Genomic DNA, 21,683 nt, shown 5'->3' on the forward strand with positions numbered 1-21,683 from the left:
TTTTGCCTCGAACCTTACTTACTTTGGGATAAACCCGGTGGCAAGGGCGTTTCCATGCTTTTGAACCGGTAATCGATGATTGCAAATCCGATCCTTGCCTTGAGAAAATCCAGATTTAAGTGAGGGTCGACATGACTATGGATTGTTGTGCTAGTTCTCTTTCAGGTAGCCGGTTAATTGCAACAGTGTCCTTAAATTGTAAGGATAGAGATTTTATTATAAAAAAAAATTTCAATGGGGCGACTCCACCTCAAGGAGTTTGAAAAGCTAATTAGACCTATTTGAAAATTTTAAAAATAAAATCAATGAGGCTACTCCACCTCAAGGAGTTTGAAAAGCTAATTAGACCTATTTGATATTGTGGGGCACAGACATTTAATGAGCGGTGGTCAACCACCTAAAATTGGAAATCTCAACTACTAATCGTAATTTTAGCTATTGATTGGACATTAACACCTTGACCAATCCCCAAAATTCCCAAATTCCTTTGCTTTTTTTGCCTAGTAGTGCATGAGATATTGTCTCACCCATTTTTTTTATTCCGAGCCAAAAACCCTATAATCTAATCGAATCCCATCAACACGCCATTTTCGGTCAACACAACAAGCTTATCCTCGTTATCTGAAAGGCATACACACCTAAATGAAATTAAATGAAATGACAAGCTAGTACTACCGCACTCGAGGGACACCCAATTACTTCGGCACGTAATTAATAATATTCAACAGGCTTTCCCGACCCCGGCATGATCTACACACCTTTTGGACAAATGGGCCTTTCGACGGGGCGAGGCCCCGACCCGAGAGAGGCAATAAGTGGAGATTAAAATTTTTTTAAAAAATAAACCACCACCCGAGTTTTTCTCTCTCTTTTCCTATTTTCCACTTAAATTACACACATAAAAAAAAAGAAGAGCTAAATGCACGTGATTAATAAATTATACGAGGAGAGTGCCGGGGGGGCTGAAATTTTGTACATTAGAAGATGTCGCAATTTCACCTAATTTTAAACGAAATAAAAATAATGAAAAATGACCCGAAAATGGTCTTCTCTGGCACGCTTTTCCGTCTGTCACGTCGCACTGTGCTTCGTCCTAACAAATAATGATTGTTAAAGGAGCGAGCAGGCCAGCAAAAAAAAAAAAAGCGGTAAAGGACACCGAAAATGGCACGCCGTCCGATCAGAATCCCCGCTGGCGACATCGACGGCCATCCACATCTCTCTGTCAGCGCGCAGGGAGAGAGAGAGAGAGAGAGAGAGATGCGAAGGAGCCAACGAAGAAAGGAACCTCCTTTCCTCTCGAGCAGCGAGAGAGAGAGAGAGATTGTTCGGGTGCGGAGGCGTCCATCCGTTGCCTCCCCTTCTTCTCCATCGTTTTCTTGCCTTTCCCCGTCCCGCCGGATTTTCCCGGAAAGTAAGAAAGAATTTGCAGAACGAGAAGGGAGCAGAACAAGGACAAGGACAAGGACAAGAACAAGAACAGCCGACACGAGTCCGATTCTGGTTCTGTTTTTGAGGTTCGGTGAAAGGAAGAGAGTAGTAGGTGGGTTTTTCGTGCATTTTGCCGTCGTGGGTTTGTTTTTCCCTTTTTCCTCTTTGTCGTCCTTTATGAATGGATTTGGACAACATTGAGTGCGTGTCGGTTGTGGATGGGGCGGACGAGAGCGAGATCCACAACCTCCACCACCACCACCACCTCCACCACCACCCCCACCTCCACCAGAACAATCTCCAACCCCCGCCGCCGCCGCCGCCGTTCTCGTCGTCGAAGCCCCTCAATGCCAGCCCGCCCCCGAACGGCATTCTGGGCCCCGCCGCCATCGCCCCGGCCACGAGCGTCCACGAGCTGCTCGAGTGCCCCGTGTGCACCAATTCCATGTACCCGCCCATTCACCAGGTTTGATCGCGTAGTTTCTGATGACCCCTTTGCGTTTTGAATGTCTGTCTCTCTTCGCAGTTGATGTCATTGCGGTGTTCTTGGTTTCCTAGGGTGATGGTGTTGGTAGGCAATGCGATTTAGATGACGGATTCGGATTTGTTGGATTTCAGAGAATCTGTGTTGCTCCGCATTCGTTTCAGAGTAGATCGGGGTTTGATCATGCCAAGCATGGCGATTCGGAGAATTCCCCGTTTTTCTACAAGCAGATCTAGGTCTAGATCATGCGATACCGATGGCAAGTGTGTACAATGTGGTTGCTGTGTAGGGCTACATAGTGTTGCACAGGTCTAATTGGTGCTCTTAGGTTTGGCCTTTGTAGACAGTTTTAGGTCTCCTTATCTCGACTTCGGAAGGGGATCACTCAAAATTCTTTTCAGGTGGGCTGCAAGTGTAGTCAAATGCCTCGGAGAGAATTGTAGTGGAATAGGTCTCTATATACCTCTGAGATTTGGTTGGGGTTGAAGTGGGTCTTGTAGTATAAATTGGCTGCTCTGAACTCATTTTTTCCCTTCCAGTGGGACAGACTTAGTACCTCAATGTGGCCAGTTGTGTTGTCTTAATTCAATCTTCACTTCTAGGTTTGTCGCTTAGTCATCATGGCCTGGATATTGCATTTCATACCTCCATGTCACATGCATCTATAAGAGGCGAAGGAGAGAAGGTCGAATGTGACTGAAGGGCTTAAAATGAACACAAGGCTTTGAAGACCAGACCAAGAAAATCACGTGTTAGCCTCTGGTGGTTTTATCGAGTATGAGCCAATTGTGCCTTTCCTATTTTTGAGATTTTACTCCTAGATGGTTATAAAAATTTTGAACGTTTGAATAGGCATGGTCAGATTAGAAAAACCATGTCGGCATGACACATGAACTCATGTGCTTTTACATCTTCTCCCATCATAGAAGTCATTTAATTTTCATTTTTCAAAATTCTAAAGAAACTGAGTACTAATACGTTCATTTCGTCGATTGGGCCACGAGATATGTCATGAACTTTTGGTCTGTGTGTATGGGGAAGTGAGCCACTGAAGTACGCACCAGTCAAGGCTTTCGTGATGCAAAGGTACCATTGCAAAGTATTGAGAAGTTTAGTGCATCGGTTGTAGATTGTGCAATTGCATGAAGAAACTTCACCTAAAGTCAAACAAACGTGCAGAGAAACTTGCTAAATTTTAGTTGTCATTGCCAGGTTCATTGGTGCATTGGCTGTTTTGATAAAGACTGGGGGGACCATTCCCAGTAACCTAACCTATATTTAACGTTAGTGATGTTTTGGTTGTTAGTGTAGATTAGTTGGTTACATCTCCTAGACTTTGAATTTTGATCTGAGAAACTAGTTTTTTTCTTTTTGGCAGTGCCACAATGGACATACTTTGTGCTCGACCTGTAAAACGAGGGTGCATAACCGTTGCCCTACCTGTAGACAAGAGCTCGGTGATATTAGGTGTTTAGCATTGGAGAAGGTGGCTGAGTCACTCGAGCTCCCCTGCAAGTATTATTCTTTGGGATGCCCAGGGATATTTCCATACTACAGTAAACTGAAGCACGAGGCATTGTGCAATTTTAGGCCTTACAACTGCCCGTATGCTGGATCAGAGTGTTCTGTCGTTGGCGATATCCCATTTTTGGTCACACATCTGAGGGATGATCACAAGGTGGACATGCACACAGGATCCACATTTAATCATCGTTATGTAAAATCCAATCCTCGGGAAGTAGAAAATGCTACGTGGATGCTAACTGTGAGTTTCTCCTTTGCCCTCTGATCTTTTGCTAGAGTTTATTTGTCTAGGCTATACTATCCCGTTTGTTTTACTTATGGAGGAATGGCAATAACCGTGGAGTAAATGACTTGTAGTGTGGTTTTCGCCTAGTTGGTAAAGCTGTAGTTTTTTTGTCAGTGTGTTTCGCATAGCTGCGACAGCTATGTTGTAGAGCAACTCTCCTTGTGTGTGATGAATATGGTGGCATGGCAAGCTTATTTGCATCTTTTATCTGAAAAATGTTGTTGAAACCTGTGAGTACATTGTACATTCGTTCAATAGATGATGCCTGAGTATTCATTATCCGGAAGACTTTGCATCATTTCTCCCTACTGTTGTTGGAATTTTTACTCAAGGATGTACATTGCATTGCTATTTATCTGGTAAAAAATCTGTATCTTTTGTCAGGTATTTCATTGTTTTGGTCAATACTTCTGCCTCCATTTCGAGGCGTTCCAGCTTGGCATGGCCCCTGTTTACATGGCGTTTCTCCGTTTCATGGGCGACGAGACTGAGGCGCGGAATTACAGCTACAGCCTGGAGGTTGGAGCGAACGGCCGGAAACTCATATGGGAGGGGACCCCACGAAGCATCCGCGATAGCCATCGGAAGGTCAGGGATAGTCACGATGGCCTTATAATCCAGCGAAACATGGCACTTTTCTTCTCGGGTGGGGATAGGAAGGAGCTGAAGCTAAGAGTGACAGGGCGAATATGGAAGGAACAACAAAACCCAGAGACTGGAGTTTGCATACCGAATTTGTGTAGCTAAGACCAAAGTGATTTTCGATGCAATTTTCCGAATTAGAATATTTGGGAAAACTGCAGTCCTGTTGTACCTGTGAAAATTTTCTGTTGATTGTGATGTTTATTGAAGTTTTGAGAAGTCTCTGAGGTCTCTCCTGTTAAATGGATGATAAGCATCTTGATCATCATCGTGTGACTAATAACATTAGGCTCTGGAGTTGTACTCCACATATTGCAAATTGAAGTCATCAGGAATTCTCTCTTCTCTATTTGATTTGCTGGTTCATAGGTATAGTATTGTTTGTTCGGCGATTCAAACATTTGTCGAAACAGTTTGGCGGGAAATACGTTAATCCAACTTAGTAAAGTACTTCGCCGGCGAGTTAGTTGAGGTAATAAAGTGGCGTAAATTCCGCGCTTTAAAATGCTTGAGATCTCACTTTCAGATTTTGTTCATCTCCTCAAGTCTTGGCATGAGTTCTTCATTCTTCAGAGATAGGGAGAGAGGACCCACTTCAACATCTTATGAGTCAAATCAAAGAATAGAAGGGGGACTTAGAAAATCTCCATCGAACTACTGTACCAGTGCTTCAGTCAAAAGCAATGTTCCGCAAAACAGGCAACCTTATTTGACCCTGCCCTGGCCCCATCCATATATTGGAAGCCAGTCTTTTTCAGAACTTTAGGGATCTGGCATGGCCATCTCGTTTGCGGGACAGCTTAGGGAAGTGCCAATACAGAATAGAAAGGATCTGGGCAGAAGTGCCCAAGTAAAATAAAAAAGTAAAAGCCACCAAAAACCCTATATTTGAGCCGTTGTGACATATTTATTTTAAACTTTTTTTCTGTGATATCAAAAATTCCTAATTTATATATATGTGATACATTTACCTTCCGATAAAATTCTATTAATGAGAACCGTGAATGCCGAAAAGCAAATAATACTGATATGGCGCTCACATGATTTTATAAAAATGGCATTGTTGGAATTTTGACGGAAGGTAATTGTGTCACATAAGTGTAAGTTTGAGATTTTTTATATCACGAGAAAAAGTTTAAGGTAAATACGTCACAATAAGCATAATTTAGAAATTTTTTTTGCGGCTTTTTCTCAAGAAAGGAAAATTCCCAAAGTCTGGACAAAACAGCTGAATTTTCAAGTCTCGAGAGAGACCTGTGAGGCCAAGCCATAAGAGAGCAGCCGCCCTTGGCAGTCTCTTGACAGTGTCGTGGATAAGTTCGGTCAGATGATGGAAGATGAGTGGAATGTATTGCTCAAGAAGGCATAGTTTCCACAGATAAAAGGCAATTGGTTATCTAGTCAGCTCACTGGCTACACATAAAACAATAAACAAAGCAAAAGGCAAAGGAAAGAGAGAGAGAGAGATAGGTGACAAGTTTGAGTGGCTCTACGCTAAACAAATGAAAGGAGGCTGTAAAGGGGAAACCTTTTCCGCTCCTCGACAAAACCGCTTTTCATATGGTGAAAGATGTGCTGTGAGATTTACAGAGACTTTGAGGATGATGTGCGGCGTGCACCTCGTATACAGGTCAGATCTTGCGTGCTTTGCTTACGTATTTTACAAGGGGTACCCGTTTTTGCCGAAAGCCGACGATGAAAAACCTTTCAAAATGTGAGTAGATCGGTAAGTGACCCGACAAAGGTTGCAAAAGGGTCTTTGTTGATTTTGAACGGGAAAGTAAGAAATTTGAAGGTACGGAGACGAGAAGCAATCACGACCAGCCATGTAAATTGCAAGAAAGTAAAGATAATGATAATTTTGAATAAGAAGGTTGAGTTCTGTGATTGATTGGAGGTCCTCACAATGAGCCGACGGCTAAATACAAAGGTTATTGAATTTGAATAAAGAGATAACTTCCTAATCCTATCGGTAGTTACCGGAAGTTACAAGATCTCCTATTATTTAGCATACTTATCTATAAGAAGTTATAAAAAAATCCTAAATTAGAGGTAATAGAAATATGCATCCAGCAGTTATATTTTTATGTCCATTGCTCGCTGTCAATCAACTTCTCAAGTCTTGATGAAGGCTCTCGTCGATAACTTTCAGGATGTTGTAGATGACTTCCCTAGGGAGTTGTCGATTCCATTCAAGTTGTCTGTTGTTTTGTTCATTATTGAACAAAACTCTGTTCTCAGCGACTAAATCTGATAATTGTCTATAATAACCAAAAGTTGGCAATTTTAAGATGTCAACATATGTCCATTTTAAAAGAATGGAATGATTAATCGATTATTCAATTTTTTTAAAATTAGATAATGAAGAGTTATCGTATGCCCATTTTCATTGGTAAATTTGATTTTTTTTTCTTGCCAAATAGCTTCTTGAATTGTTTTCTTGATACAATTAATCCATGAATGGTGTCGCTTGCAATATTTTTTGTTTAAAAAATCTTTTTTACTCAAGAAAACTTGGTCTTCCGTTAATCTTATAAAGCCATCTTTTAAGAGTAAATTGAAGATTTCATCCAACTTATTAATGTTGAACGATTATACTTGATTCTTTAGCCCAAGCTATGTTTTTATTATTATTTTGACAGGCTTTAAGGATCAACAAATGCCAGGCTTGTTGAACATCATTTTTGGCACATTTTCAATGCTTTCATTCAGATCGGATTCATACTTTGACTCATAAATTTACATTAGAGCCATGTTTTGTGTAAAGTATTCATGTGATTCTTAATTCTCTCTTTTAATGATTGCTCTTATTTATACACTCTCGTTCTAATTGAAATAAATCGGCAAAGTATTGGCCTTCAAATCTTTCTCGCATGTTAAGCTTTTAACTCATTGAAAGCTAAATTCGTGAATTCTTTATCTAAGAGCGAAGTGAGGCATCTATTTTTAGCCTTTTTAAATTGAGCAACAAATTGATCGACTGGCTCACTATTATATAACCTAGCCAAATCAGCGATAGATACTTCAAGTATCGTTCTATAAAATCGAGAATGAAATTATGTTTCCTTTTTTGCCCAATTATACATAGAATTAAGTTGAAAAAGTTTTTAACAAAGACAAAGGAAACATCTTAAGTTTTAAAACTCATTCATCCGTACTTTCCCACATTGGGCTGTAAATTGAACAGTGTATTCAACGGTAGATTGTTCTTCTTCGCCAAGTCAGGGGTTTTGAAACCTCTTGGAAAATGCTAATTAGCGACCCACTCGGGATGTGGTTTCCTAAAAATATGTATGATGATAACACCCATGTCTAATCCCAGTGTTGTCGAACTGTTTCGGCCAATTGTGAAGAGTTTAAATGTGGATTTGGTTAGCCACCTTGGCCCCTTGGCGGTGATGCTAGTCATGTTGGATTATAAACGTTAATCAGCGTGTTAGGCTCAACAGGAATATTCACATTGGGTGGTATCCATAGAGCTGCTAGCCTTGCACTTTCAATAAATGGCAGTTACTAGCTGCTGACCAGTTTAATTTGTCAAATTATTGTTACCAATATGGTTATTTTGACCAACATTAGCTTGATTATTCCCCTTATTCTGACCTTGATTAGAAGATTTGGGCCTTTGCATAATTCTTATAGGGGTTGACTATTTTGACCAATATTATTAGCGTCAATAAATGGAAAAGTGCTTGGAACGTACCTGTTGGACAATCTTGGCCTCGAGAGGCCATCGTTTACGGCATTTATGACAATTGACTTGATCACATCGAATAAATAACTCACAATGTAGTTGGCCATATAATTTTGTTGCTCTTCAAACATTCTTTTCACGGCAGATACTGTGTTAAAATTTAGAGCAACATTCTTCATTAAGAAGCCTTGGAAGATCAACTTCTTTGCATCGATTTCCTTCTGCTGCTCTTCCAGCGGCCGAATGTATCAAAATGCGTGGCCATCTCATTACCACCTCGGGGTAACGGGTTGTTGTTGCCAATAGTATTGTCAAAATCTTATTGATTTATAGTTCTTGTCATCATAGTCTCCTCAAATCAATAAAATGTATCCAAGGCATGGTAAAAAATGTTTCACCGAAAAATTGACGGGGAAAAACTTTTCAAAGTGTGGATAGATCGATAAGTGAATTGATAAAAGTTGAGAAGTGTCATTTGTTAAATTTGGATAGGAAAGTAAATGACAAGAAATTAAAGGACGGAGAATGGAGGCAATCACGACAGCAATGTAAATTACAAGAAAGAAAATATAAAGATATATTTGCAGAACAAGTTGAGTTATGTGATTAATTGGGGTTCTTATGATGCATACACTTGGGTATTTATGACCCTCTATCGATAATTATAAACAATGGTTAATAAAGTTGAATAAAGAAACAATTTTTTAATCCTATCGATAGTTACAAGAAGTTATACAATCTCTTATTATCTAACACATTTTTCCGCAAGAAGTTATAAAAAAAATCCAAAATTAATGGCAATAGACATAACCATCCAGTGGTTATATATTTCTATGTCGATTGCTTACTGCGATGACTTGGAGTTCTTATAAAATACTGTATTTATGACATTGCACCGATGATTACATACAATGGTTTTTAAAGTTAAATAAAGAAACAACTTCTTAATCCGGTAGTTTTTTGTCTAAAAAAATCCTGTAGTTACAAAAAGTTACACATTTGCTTATATTATCTAGCACACTTATCCACAAGAAGTTATAAAAATATGCTAAATTAGTGCAATAAACATGACCATCGGGCGGTTATATATTTATGTTGATTGCTCACTTCAACGACTCTTAAATCTTGATGAAGGCTCTCGTCGATAAATTCACGATGTTGTCAATGACTTCCTTGGCAACTTATCGATTCCCTTTGAGTTGTCTATTGTTCTTTTCATTGTTAACCAAACTATGCTCTCATCAACTAAATTCAATACATGTCGATAATAACTAAAAGTGGATTATCTTTTGGTGCACACAGTAAGTGAAACAATCCACACTCTATGTGAAGACTAGACTTAATGCAACTCATTAATTAAATATGAATTAAAATGTTGCATTTATTTGAGCTTGAAGCTATCGTCTCAATTGCATTTTGTCTCAAAGTTCAGGACCACATCAGTTCAAGTAACAATTGATTTAGAACCGATTGTGCAGCATAATATATCAAATCATGTGTGAAATGAGCAAGGATGGAAGCTAATTGTGAAATCGCCTAGACGAAAGACTGTCGTGGAGATAAGATACCAAATCATACCATAAAAATAACGCGCCGTGACGTGATCATAATTTCGGAACACATAGAACTCGATTAGTTTTATATGAACAGTTATAACAATAACGTTATTCTCTCATATGATTAGGCCTCTGCGATTCCGATTTTCCAGAAAAAAAAGAAAAGCAAATAATGTCATTCGCAAAGGTAAAAGGGGACCTAACTAACGAGTACTCCGAGCTAAATATATTTGTTGAGATCTCCAAAGCCTTGGAATATTATCGTGCACTTTATACGTGATCATATCTGTGTGCCTAACTCACGTACTATACAATTTATTTTTTTCAAAAAGAAGTTGGTTAAAAGGGTACATTTTTTTATTATTTATTTTCAAGACATAAAAGTACACAAATTGCGAAATTCTATCTGTCAAGAAAGACTTTAGAGAGTCGAAAGGGTTCTCATTAACGAGCGCTCCAAGTATTGCAACCGGTTACTGTATGTTGATTAGGGGTGTCAAAACCAAACACAATACCCGAACCGAAACACAAACCGACCCGATCCGAATACGAAATTTTTTTATTAGATCGGGTTGGGTTTCAACTTGTTTGGGTAACAATAAAGATAATTGGGTATTGTTTTGTATTTATTGGGCTCGGGTACCCAAGCCCAACCCAAACAAGGAAACCATTTAGATCTCTCTTCCACGTCTCTCTCACTCTCTCGCTTCTTCTGCGTTCTCTTCTGCGATTTCTGAGTCCTCCATCCAGGGCTTCCGCAGCCTCGCCGAAGGCAAGACCATCGAGTTCCCGATCGAGTCCGACGGCAACCGCACCGGCGACATGGCCAACGCCAATGCTGCGGGGGGCGCCCCCTCCCCCGCGCGGAGCAAGCCGGCCGGCGGAGAGGCCGGGGGCGGCCTGCTCGGGTCGGGCGCGTGGCCCGCCCTCCCGGCGCCCGCTAGGGCTCCCACTCCTTCCTCGTCGAGGTCGTCGCCGGAATCCCCCGCGCTGAGGACTTAGCTGATGGGTTGTCAGAGCTGTTCGTATCGGAGGTGATTTTTTTTTTTTTGGGCTTTTCGATTTTCTTTTCGTTGCTCTATTTGGTTACCTGAGACGTGTCTTTTGTATCTGGACATTATGGCGATCTTCTTTCGCTACTGGATTATTACTGGAGAGTGTTAGGAGCGTGATGCGTTGTGTATTGGATTTCTGCTGTGTGTTCGTTCAAATATGCCTCTGGAATTGTAGATCTTCTGCTTCTTAAAATAGAGCATGAGTGAACATATAATTGAATGCATAGGAGCAAGATAATGGGGAGTTGGGATGGATGAGAAAAGGTTCGTTTGGCTGAGTTTGAAACACGGAACCCGACTCGGCCCGACCCGGATCGACCCGACCCGATCACTTAGCTATACCTTGTTCGGGTCTTGTCTTGGGTCGGGTCGAGCACACCTGTCTAGTATTTTGGGTCGGGTCGGGTATCATGTAAACGTGACCCGATCCGACCCATTGACACCCCTAATGTTGATATAAGAACATGAATAGGAAGACGACACAAGCGGTCTCCGAACTTTGATCCAATGTGTAATGCCGTTCATGAACTTTGATTTGTTCGATGTGACCCTTAAACTGTTGTTAAATATTCAATCTAATCCCCGGGACACTATATGAAAAATGTTCGATGCCATCTTTTCGTTAATTTAAGTTAAATGGAATCTGCCTTACGTGGCTTTCAATCCGTCAAGTTTGAATTTTGTTGGCCTACTATGCAATGCCGTCCCGTTTATTTTTCTTTTGTAAAGTAGATGCGGAAAAGGATGGACACGTTGACCCGTCAGTTCTAAAAATCCAACTCAACGCATAATAATCCACGTAATCAAACGATGTTCGATTTGTCGTGTGTGAGCCAACGCAAGAATTGCATCAAACATTTACCAACAGTTCAAGGACCAAATCGAACTTCCAAAGACGACATTGCACATCATGCAGGTCCCAGTTCAGAGACCATCCACGTCGTTTTCCCGGCGCGAATCAAATCCGATGGTGTTCGAGCCATGGGCAGAGCCTGTCTTGCAAAACGAACAAGGAACTGGGCAGTTCACTTCTGAGAAGGTCGTATGTGAGGCGTTTGCTGCCTGATTCAACCCCAACTCTACCAAGGGCCCCAGGTCTCGTGCCCTCTTTTTTTGCTTAATGCTCGAATTATGTCCTTAATTAATCTCGAATGTCGTAGGAAGTTTCTCCATCGTACAGCTTGGAGAGACAAGGGTCTACAATTATGTGCGTCCCAGGAATCTAAATGATTGTTTTTATTTATGCGAGGCAATGCAGCTCCAATTCGTTCGGGTTTGATCATGTGGGGTTCATGTACCTTATCATAATGCAACTCTTTTTCTTTTTCATGATTGTTTGCTCCGCATAATTCGCATTTTTTAATGCTTAGCTTTGAAGCATTATTGATTTAGTGATAATATACCTGCACGAGGTACGTCATTCTACTATGCCAATTATGCCCGGCACAACTAATTTTAGTCTAATTTCAGGAAAATATTTTCACTTTTTTCGGGGAGTATTTTTGTCGATCTACTTTCTCCTAAAATAACAGATCTTTTGAGTGAATTGAATTGCGGGGTTATTAGGAAAATTCATTAGTCTTTTTTTAAGGACCGGTAAGTTCTGGGTTGGGGCGGTGGGACAAATTTCATCCGATTCGCGCGGCTAATTTTTCGCAGTTTCGGAAGAAAAGGGACTCTGCGTACAAAATAAAACGACGGGGAATGAGATGAGATCCTGAATATTAAAGATGAAAATTTGGGATATGTGCACTATAAGTCCTAGACTTTTCAGGAAACTGTAACTGAATCCTAAAACTTTTAAAAAGTACAATCAAGTCCTAAAATTTGATAAATTGGTGCAATCAAATTATTTGGTTAACTCTATTAAATTTGGCTAACAATAAATGTTGGCGTGACGTTTTTTTTTTCTCTCTCCTACTTGGCATCCTACGTGGCACTGAAGTTAAGTAAAGCACTAAAACGAACTTGTTTTGGGTCGAGTCCTAATTTAGGTTAAAAAAGTCCAAAAGTTTTTCCAAATAAAAGACAAACTAAAAAAAGGTTTACAGGCGGGAGAGTCAGGCCCACCACCGCCTGTGGTTTTTTTCTTCTTCTTTTGTGTTTGTTTTAACTTTTAGCCTTTCCTTTTGTTTAGTTGGTTTTTTCTTTTTGGAAAAACTTTTAGACTTTTTTCAACCTAATATAATTAAGATTTTGTGTAAAAAAATTAGCATTTGTACCAAAACGACATCGTTTTAGTACTTTAGTTAATTTTAACGCCACATAGGAAAGAGAAATAATAAAAAAATCGCGTCAGCATTTTCCGTTAGCCAAATTGGACGAAGTTGACAATATGATTTGATTTCACTTTTCTGACAAGTTTTAAGATTTGTAGTGCAATTTTCCCTAAAAATTTTAATTAACTAGGAAAGTTTCGTTTCGTCTCACTTTCACTTTATGAAGTTTTCATATGATAATGTAGCCTATGCTCAGTTTCGTGATATATCAAATTTCACATCAGATTAGAGATGGGCAGCAGGTCCGGTTCTTGAGTAGATTCGGACCGAACCAACAGGGATCTGTTCAAGCGAGAACCAATTTGATTCCCGGTTCTGAGAGCCTATGACTAGGGTTGAATCGATTTTGAAGCCTCTTTTAGAACAAAAAGGAAACACTTTTGCTTCCATAAAAAAAAAATAGAAGCATGATTTGCAACATGAACAAAAAAACAACATAGTCACTCGACTATGTTTGTACAACGAAATGGTGCAACTTTTATATTTTATTATAAAAATTTGATTTTATGAACAAAACAAAAAGTGGCCGATTCTTGGGTTCCATAACCTATTCCAAAAACTTGAAACCAGGAATTACAAGGTCAGTCCCCATTTCTAGACCGTAAACTGGCCTACCCAGAAGCCAATCACCTCTATATCAGATGTGTATCATCATAAGATATTAATTCATAAGCGAAATTCACCTGACCGACTATCACACTCCATGACTATTTAGAGAACTTCATTTAGAAATTTGATCTACCTAAAATTAGTTGGGTTACAAAATCGATTATTTATTTTCCCTTTTTGTCACGTTGTCTGCTGTATGACTTTTCTTACTTCTTTTTTTTTTGGTCGAAATTCTCTTTTCTTCATTTGGGAAAAAAAAAAACAAAAACAAAAATTCTCGTAGGTAAGAGCAACTGAGCAACAAGTTGTGGGTTTCGCTATCAAAATCCGCATCCACTTGTACCATCATGTCCGAGGACTCCCGTGTTTGCTTAGACTTTTCTCCCCTTTTCGGGCTTTTACTTGGCCCGTCAATGATAAATATACTAAATTCAATCCGCTAAATTACTTAACTAGATAATGCGACAGATAGTAATTGAAGTGTTAAATACGCGAGTCACATCACTTAATAAATCGATTTTTGTATACTCGATCTTATTCTTTCTTTTGGCCTTTTTAAGTGTTGAATTTGGATCGTGGTTACGGTTCGCTGCCCTAAGTTTTAGCCTTTTGGCTTGATATTCACCACCTCGATGCTATAAAAAAAAGAAAATTCATTAATGCACTGCTCTTCCCGATGACATGATGCCCGTATCGAAGCAATATTGAACTTTTCCTCTATTTTTCCACAAGCCCATTTGATTAGACCTATCAACGGAAAAGTGTTTAAACACGATTAATAAAAAATGGATTAATATTACGAAAAATTCAAAATTCATATATTTGTGATAAATTTATTTCAAATTAATTTTTTGACCACAAAAAATTCCAAACTGATATACTCATAATAAATTTACCTTCCGTTAGTTTTCGTTAAATTTTATCGTCAAATTGATGAATTGATGACACATGACGTATAATAATTTGAGGTTTTATCTCCGTTGGCACCAGTTTATGATTTTTCGTGCTATTAATCAAATTTAATAGAAACTAACATAGGGTAAATTTGTCACATATGTACAAGTTTGGAGTTTTTGATAGTCAAAAAATTAATTTGAGGTAAATTTATCACATATATATCAGTTTGGGATTTTTGGTAATATTAACCCATAAAAGAATAGCAACTCTTTTTATTTTTCGTTTTCTTAATGAACACCCACTAATTGAATTTTCTATATGAGAAAAAAAACAAAAACTACATGTGATCTTAAAAGGTCAAATTTCCTCGACTTTCACTCTAATCCAAGAACTGCTCGTGCGTCCAAAAATTACAACTACTTTCTTCAATAGTATCGATATCGGAGCTCGTTAGAGATGCATTATCAGAACTCGCGTCTTCGCCAACACCGTCACCGTTCGTATACAACAGCAACAGCCTCCTGATGATATCGATAACCCCGAAGGAAACCACGGACCGATTTTTGGGACACGCGGGCGTATTTAAAAGCGTCAGTAGCGATATTTCACGAAAGGTCTCGGTGTTTTCCGGATAATGCAGGTCGTCAATTATTGACTTTTCAACATCATCAAGAAAAGGAAAAAGGAGCAACACAAAGAAGAACACAAGGAAAAAGGGAAGAACAACACAAAGAAGAAAAGAAAAAAAAGAAAAAGAAGAAAAAGAACTCATTCTCGAAATTGTATCGAGAAACAAGAAGAACTTTTTTACTTGCTTTCATACAAAACTGCTTTCTAAAGACAAATTTTTGCAAAATGTGCTATTTTAATAAAAAATTTACCAAACTCATTTTTGTTATCAAATTATTTCTGAGAACAAAAGAACAGTAATTTTCGCTCTTTGGTCCGTTACTTGGACTCAAAGGGAACGTGTCGAACGTGTGTCTCTGTTTCTCTCTCTCTTCGTCTCTATAAAAATACGCCATCGATCCTCATCTCCCCCAAGTTCAGTTCTTTCATCGAAAGCTCCGGCCTTTCTCCATCGAGCTCCAGCGCCAGCTTCCCCCCTCGCAGACCCTCTTGCGGTAGATCCACGGAGCGACAGGTGGAGCGCGGAACCCACCTGGGATTTGCTCCCGCGCGCTATTCTCGGGTCCAGGTGAGTTGGCCTCATGTTCCTCCTCGCGCGAGTCCGTCCTTCCGGGGACACGTCGGTGATCGTTCGCTGTGCGCCTGTCATCGATTCGGATGTTTCTTCCCCCTGTTCTTCGGCCGTGCGATTTCGATTGCCGGGTGTGTTTGTTCGGGCTGTTCGGACAAGCTTTCCATTTTTAATGAAATGGGGACGAGCGGGGATTACTTTTGATGTCCGGGGGGCCTTCTTGGGTTCCCCGTGGGATTGCTTGGAGGTGCGAAAAGGATCGCATGCCCCGTTGCTTTCGTGGGACACGATGGTCGCTCGAATCGTTCCTGGGTCCGAACAGATGGGAGGCCTCCGAGCAGGACTGTTGCTTGCAGACTTCTTGCTTTGCGCCGCGTTGTAACGTTTGGAAAAGAGGGGAAGAATAGCGATTTCTTGTTTTTTTAAATTAAATGTTCTCGCCGGTGGATGCCCGACACTTGTCTAGGATGACATTGCGTTCTTGATTGTCCTTTTCCTTTCGCGGTTTCCAGATCTTACTGCACTAGTTTTCGCCTCTAGCAACAAATTTTCTTTTCTGTTCTCTTTTTTATATTCGAGGATTCGGACGTCTTACATTGACTTGAGTGAAAAAAAACAAATGAACGATTTGTATTTGGCGTAATGTGCCTCGCTTGGTCCCTTCAGAGATACGACAACGTTTCTTAATCTGTCATTTGTTTTACGGACAATCGGCTCACATTCTGTCTGCTACTGAACGTGAACATTTCTGGAGTTGATCGATTTTCTATGCTTCTATATAATAATCTGGGTACTTTTCTGCTTCACCGAAAGGATCACGTCTTGTGAATTTATTATTTGTGCTCGTTAGTTGTTCTGTGTTGGTATTTTTGTTTCTTGGCGAACCAGTTTGGTTGTAGAACTACTTTAGGAGTTAATTAGGGGAGGTCCAATCTGCTTAGGAGGCTTTGCCAGTGACAACTACTTGTTAATTATTAAAGGATATTGGTCTTTGTCACCCGCAAGAGTCTGAAATCTCCTACCTGTCCTTTTATTTATGCACTGGATACCATATACTCGTTCTTAAAATATACTACTAAGCCAGTGATATGATGTTTCGTGGTCTCATGGGACTTGTCGTCGAGAGATATTCCTTAATTCCACTTAAGGTTGATAATTTCTATAAATGATCTTAGTGTTCCCTGCGGCTAATATCGTTTGTGATCCGAATCTCTCTCATTTTGGCTTTGGTATATGCTACTAAGGACAGAGCAGATGACCCCATCACTTGAAAAGTCGCTGTAACAAATCCTTCTAAGAGTATTACCTTAGTCTCGTGCCCATGCTTAAAAAATTACTTGATGACCATTTTCCCTACTGTCCAGATACTCTGCTCTTTTTCTTTCCTGCATTCAGATTACATGTCCTGTTGAGCCAGTTACTTATAACTGGCGCCATTGGGTAGCGGTCTCAACCATAGCTGTCTCTTTCGAATGATTCCAGTGTCTCTATGGACATGTTGTCTTTTTGTCAATATACAAGCACAATACGTGTATTCAATTGGCTGTCTATCGTAGTGATGCACAGCCAGTCGCTCAAGTTTCATTCTCTGGGTTGAAGTTATCTGTATCCATCGTAATAGGCTTTATTGCGGTTTGGTAATCAACCTAAAAAATTCGGAGGCATGCAATAGCTTCTTTCCTGTTTCTATTATTTACTTTTCTTTTCTCTAAATAACGCATACTGTTTCATCTTTTCATGACTAGATATGTACATCCACGACTCTGCTTTGGATGTGATTGTAGGTTCCTTGTCTTGTTTGGTTGATGTGTTACTGTGGATAGCCCTTGTTTCTCCTTTGCTTATCAGGAGCACAGAGTTTACAGAGACGACTAATATGAAAGGCTGGATTTTAAGCTCTGTTATACTTTCTTTTCAGGAAACAGACTGCATATTGTGGAATTCGCAGGTGTTTCTTTGTCCAGTCCTACAGCACGGTTGTCATACTTTTGATGGAAAGATAGTTCATGGGCTGCTTTTGCTCAAAAGGTGTTAAGCAGACGCCTGGGTATGAGGAGCCTACTGTTCTGGCTTCTGAGACACCTTGTGAGTATGCATTTATGTCGTAGAGTTAAACGGCCACAACGGCTTGATTTTGAATATGCCTATTCATTTTGAGCATTACTTCAAGCTAGGATACAACCTGAGACTAATTTAATCCATCTCAATTCTCAATGTATCTTCAATGGGGAACATAGTCTTGGTATAGATGGATGAGGGAGACTTCTTTAGATCACTGGACTTATATATATGTTAAGTACAGAGTTCAAGATTCAGGTGTTGGCCTGCTCAACAATTTTTTATCAATGAATGGCGCTTTCTTTCTGCCTCATGGTATGGTCTTGTATTAGGAAACTTGATGGTCTTTAATAGTGCATGGTTATGGAGGTGATGATTTTTTATGTTCTTTGAATGTAACAGCCACTTTTAGGGATTCTACCCCTAAGGAAATATTAACTTTAGCCAACGTTATTTTTGCTAAAAATATCATTAGTTCTTTTACTCGTGAATCCTCTTAAGAGTCGGTATCCAATAAAGAATCGTTTGTCTTTTTTTTTTTTTTTTGTATTCTTATATCAGTGTGTTCATAAGGTTGATGGCTTAATGTGACTTTGATTTTATGCACTCCAGTTACCGTAAGCGAAGTGGAGGCGTTGTACGAGCTCTTTAAGAAACTAAGCAGCTCAATTATTGATGACGGGCTTATTCACAAGGTGTGCTTTTGTTTTTGAACATGGAGGTTATAAAATGTTGGTTGCAGTTCCTATCTCGTTAATAGGTCCATTCAATCATTTTGTGATCAAAGCTCTCATATTCATGCTTGGTAGAACTGGATGATTAATTTTCTTTATCGCAACTTTTGCAGGAAGAGTTCAATCTTGCTCTTTTCAGGAACAGAAATAATAGGAATCTCTTCGCTGACAGGGTCTGTTTGCTGTCTCATTTATTTACTTTTATGATTCTTCGGACTTAAGTTTGTATCTTGTTGACCATGAAAATGATGTATCCCCTGAAATGAGTACAAAAGAAACGAACAGATGGCTAATGGTCTACTTTTAATATCTCATTTGCTGCATTTAAATTGAGTGCAACTTTTTAGAGAAAGCGTAGTTTGAAGTTGCTGCAGTTTCAACTTGGTCTTCGCTTCCTGCTTTTGATTTGTTAGCGTATATACATGTTCTATCTCTATCTAAATACATATAAATTGTTGATATTTTCCAGATTTTTGATCTATTTGATGTGAAGCAAAATGGTGTCATTGAGTTTGGAGAATTTGTCAGATCTCTGGGTGTCTTTCACCCAAATGCACCAATAGAAGACAAAACTGCATGTAAGAGGAGTCGCATTTTATCTTTGATTCTACTTTTAAATCTTATAGTTTCTTCGCTTTACGTAGTTAAATGAATGTGCTTTGGCTAATTTCCGAGGATCTTTCTATCAGTTGCTTTCAGATTGTACGACTTGAGGCACACTGGATACATAGAGCCAGAGGAGGTGAGTGCTGCCTACAGTTCCAATACGGACAATCGTGTTCCTGTAATTCCTTTTAATTTTGTTTTGGTTTAAGGAGACTGAACCTGTCTGAATAGCTTTCTCCAATATATGCCGATCTGTTTGAGCCTTCTGATGCCCCCATTTAGAAATGAATATCTTCTATATTACATCTCTCTGCTCATATAATTTGTGGTTGGCCTGGACAGTTGAAGGAGATGGTAGTGGCACTTCTACATGAGTCAGATCTGGTTCTTTCAGAGGATGTTGTTGAAACAATTGTGGATAAGGTGCTCATATTTCTTACATTCTGTTTCTCTTCAAATCGAGAGAGGTCAAATGAAAGATTCGTGCTGATATTTTATTCTTTTCAACAGACGTTCAGAGAAGCAGATGCCAAAGGTGATGGGAAGATCGACCAGGAAGAATGGAAGGAGTTTGTTTCCAAGAACCCTTCGCTGATCAGGAACATGACGCTACCATATTTGAAGTGCGTACTCATAGACTACACACTTAATTAAATCTATATGAAATGCTTGATTTTTGCATCTTTCTGCCGAGCCCGGTCATCATGATGCACGAATTATGCGAGGCTCAAACGCACATTCACAAATTCTTAATCATCCTATGCACTTCCTTGTTCATGGCGAGGTCCCATTCATGCTCACTAACCACTTCACTCGTTTCATTTCCACCTTGCGGTGTTTGAGATTTTCGGGTCGTGCAATAGTTGGCATAATTCCTAGTGGGACATTTCTTGAATAGTGGGACAATTCTTGAACAGTTTCGTTTCTTTTTGCAGGGACATTACGCTGGCGTTCCCGAGTTTTGTGCTTAGTTCCGAGGTAGAAGATTCAGAGGTGTAAGCTTCAGATAATAGCTGCATACTGAAGTTAATCCATTAACCGCCATGAATGAGTGCAAGCAACATCGACGACATCTGTCATCGGCACAAAGAGAGCATCCAACACGGTGCGGACCAGCACGGTCACTGAATCATCCATCAATCAGCCAGTGCCGATATCTCAAACTCTTGCGGATGAGGGTGAGCTCTCCAGAGAAGTTATACATGGGATGTGAGGGTGCAAGTGATTCATGTCATTTAAATGCAGCTTTCTTGCTTTGTAATTTTAAGGAGCTTAATGGGGAAGTTGAAAAAATATCAATAATGTCGAAGTTAACTATATTCATACACTCCTTACCAAAAAAAAACAAAAAAAAAACTATATTCATACATCTGGTACTGTGCATGCTTGTTTGTTGATTCAGTGAAGTGTTCAATGCAGTTCATCATACCACTAGATTGTCATGTGTTACACTCTTTTAAGAGGTTGAGCACGGTGGTTAATAACATATTAATCATTTTGCGATGTGATTAGCAAATTTTCATTAAGAAAAAGTAACTTTAAACCTCTTAAGTAAGCGAAAATTCTTTGACACGATTAGTTACTTTTCGTGTGAGAAGTAAAGCTTGATATGTTAGCTTTTCCTAAGTTTGTTTTCATCATGCTCAGTATCTTGATATTGGAAAGTAAGTACCTATCTCCTTTGCTGATAGTTTTTCTCTCGGGATCATAATTTTTCATGAGTTTTAATTATCTCAATTTTTTTATTATTAACATCTTTCACGTGATTAGGAAGTAATCTAAAATCAATGTAAAAAAGGGTATATCCCTAGCCATTAATAAGTTGCTGCGAAGAAATTTAACCTATGAAACATTACCAATTTTTATTAACTTTCCATATCAATCAGCCAGTCTCAGCTTCTAGTTTCCTCTTTCAGTGCTCCAAATTCTTGTTCTGCAAACACTTAAAAAACCTCGAATTCGGGGGGATCTTGGGGTAATTCGATTACGACCTTACGGTCCATGAATCATTCGCGACGACAATTTGAGGTTAGTCTCACTACATACAAGGAGCGTTGTTGAAGGATGTCGACGGCTCGCGGCTTCGATTCGTACAGAAGTGACTCGGCTCATCTTGCGCATGTGTCAAAGAGTTCCAACTTAAACCGGGGCCGGAAAACAGAAGCAAGATGACTGATAAGAGTAGTCTCGGGCTCGATCTGTTTCATCAGCAGATAGTTTTCATTCAATAAAGATACGAAAATTTCCAGTCACAGACATAAGTCCGGAGCTCTGCAGACTACAAGAACCATGCAAATCTATCGAGAGTGGTTGGGAAATGTCAGTGACCCACTTGACTTGAGCCGTGAAGAAAGTAAATGTCGGTGGCTTTAGCCCCCGCCACACCCCCCCGCCCAACCCCCCCCCCCCCATGTCCCAGCACGCCCCATGAATTCAAAGCACTTTGCGCTCCCCTGGTCAGATTCATGGATCATGTTCAAAACGGGGTGGTGGGTCATCAAGAAAAAGGTGGTTCACAGATCACAGCATTCATTTTTTCCGTCGCCACCGACACCACCCACATCGCAGGCCTCTCGTTTCCGAGGCAAAAGTGGTCACAACCCGACAAGATTCATGCGACGCCCGAG

At 39.8% G+C, this 21,683-nt stretch overlaps 2 protein-coding genes across 2 annotated transcripts; both read left to right on the forward strand.

Moving 5' to 3' along the window:
- The first annotated feature begins 1,290 nt into the window (after positions 1 to 1,290).
- LOC115680602 (E3 ubiquitin-protein ligase SINAT5-like) lies at positions 1,291 to 4,686 on the forward strand. Its single transcript, XM_030604421.2, has 3 exons — positions 1,291 to 1,897; positions 3,294 to 3,680; positions 4,110 to 4,686. Exons 1-3 carry the CDS (start codon positions 1,613 to 1,615, stop codon positions 4,470 to 4,472), a joined length of 1,035 nt encoding a protein of 344 aa, XP_030460281.1. The 5' UTR covers positions 1,291 to 1,612; the 3' UTR covers positions 4,473 to 4,686.
- Positions 4,687 to 16,874: 12,188 nt separating this feature from the next.
- Positions 16,875 to 20,383, forward strand: LOC115680681 (calcineurin B-like protein 4). Its single transcript, XM_056303705.1, has 8 exons — positions 16,875 to 17,743; positions 18,329 to 18,411; positions 18,564 to 18,623; positions 18,920 to 19,028; positions 19,140 to 19,192; positions 19,399 to 19,479; positions 19,567 to 19,679; positions 19,992 to 20,383. The coding sequence occupies exons 1-8, from the start codon at positions 17,665 to 17,667 to the stop codon at positions 20,053 to 20,055; spliced, it is 642 nt and encodes a 213-aa protein (XP_056159680.1). The 5' UTR covers positions 16,875 to 17,664; the 3' UTR covers positions 20,056 to 20,383.
- Positions 20,384 to 21,683: the final 1,300 nt, after the last annotated feature.

Source organism: Syzygium oleosum, unplaced genomic scaffold, assembly GCF_021117445.2.
Source record: "Syzygium oleosum isolate NSW1041296 unplaced genomic scaffold, Sole_v2.1 Sole_v2.28, whole genome shotgun sequence".
Classification (NCBI taxonomy): domain Eukaryota; kingdom Viridiplantae; phylum Streptophyta; class Magnoliopsida; order Myrtales; family Myrtaceae; genus Syzygium; species Syzygium oleosum.

Coding starts and splice junctions, on each gene's coding strand:
- LOC115680602 (XM_030604421.2), top strand. CDS start 1,613: ATGGATTTGGACAACATTGAGTGCGTGTCGGTTGTGGATGGGGCGGAC. Junction 1,898..3,293: donor TGTACCCGCCCATTCACCAG/GTTTGATCGCGT, acceptor TCTTTTTGGCAG/TGCCACAATGGACATACTTT. Junction 3,681..4,109: donor ATGCTACGTGGATGCTAACT/GTGAGTTTCTCC, acceptor ATCTTTTGTCAG/GTATTTCATTGTTTTGGTCA.
- LOC115680681 (XM_056303705.1), top strand. CDS start 17,665: ATGGGCTGCTTTTGCTCAAAAGGTGTTAAGCAGACGCCTGGGTATGAG. Junction 19,480..19,566: donor TTGAAACAATTGTGGATAAG/GTGCTCATATTT, acceptor TCTTTTCAACAG/ACGTTCAGAGAAGCAGATGC. Junction 19,680..19,991: donor ATGACGCTACCATATTTGAA/GTGCGTACTCAT, acceptor TTCTTTTTGCAG/GGACATTACGCTGGCGTTCC.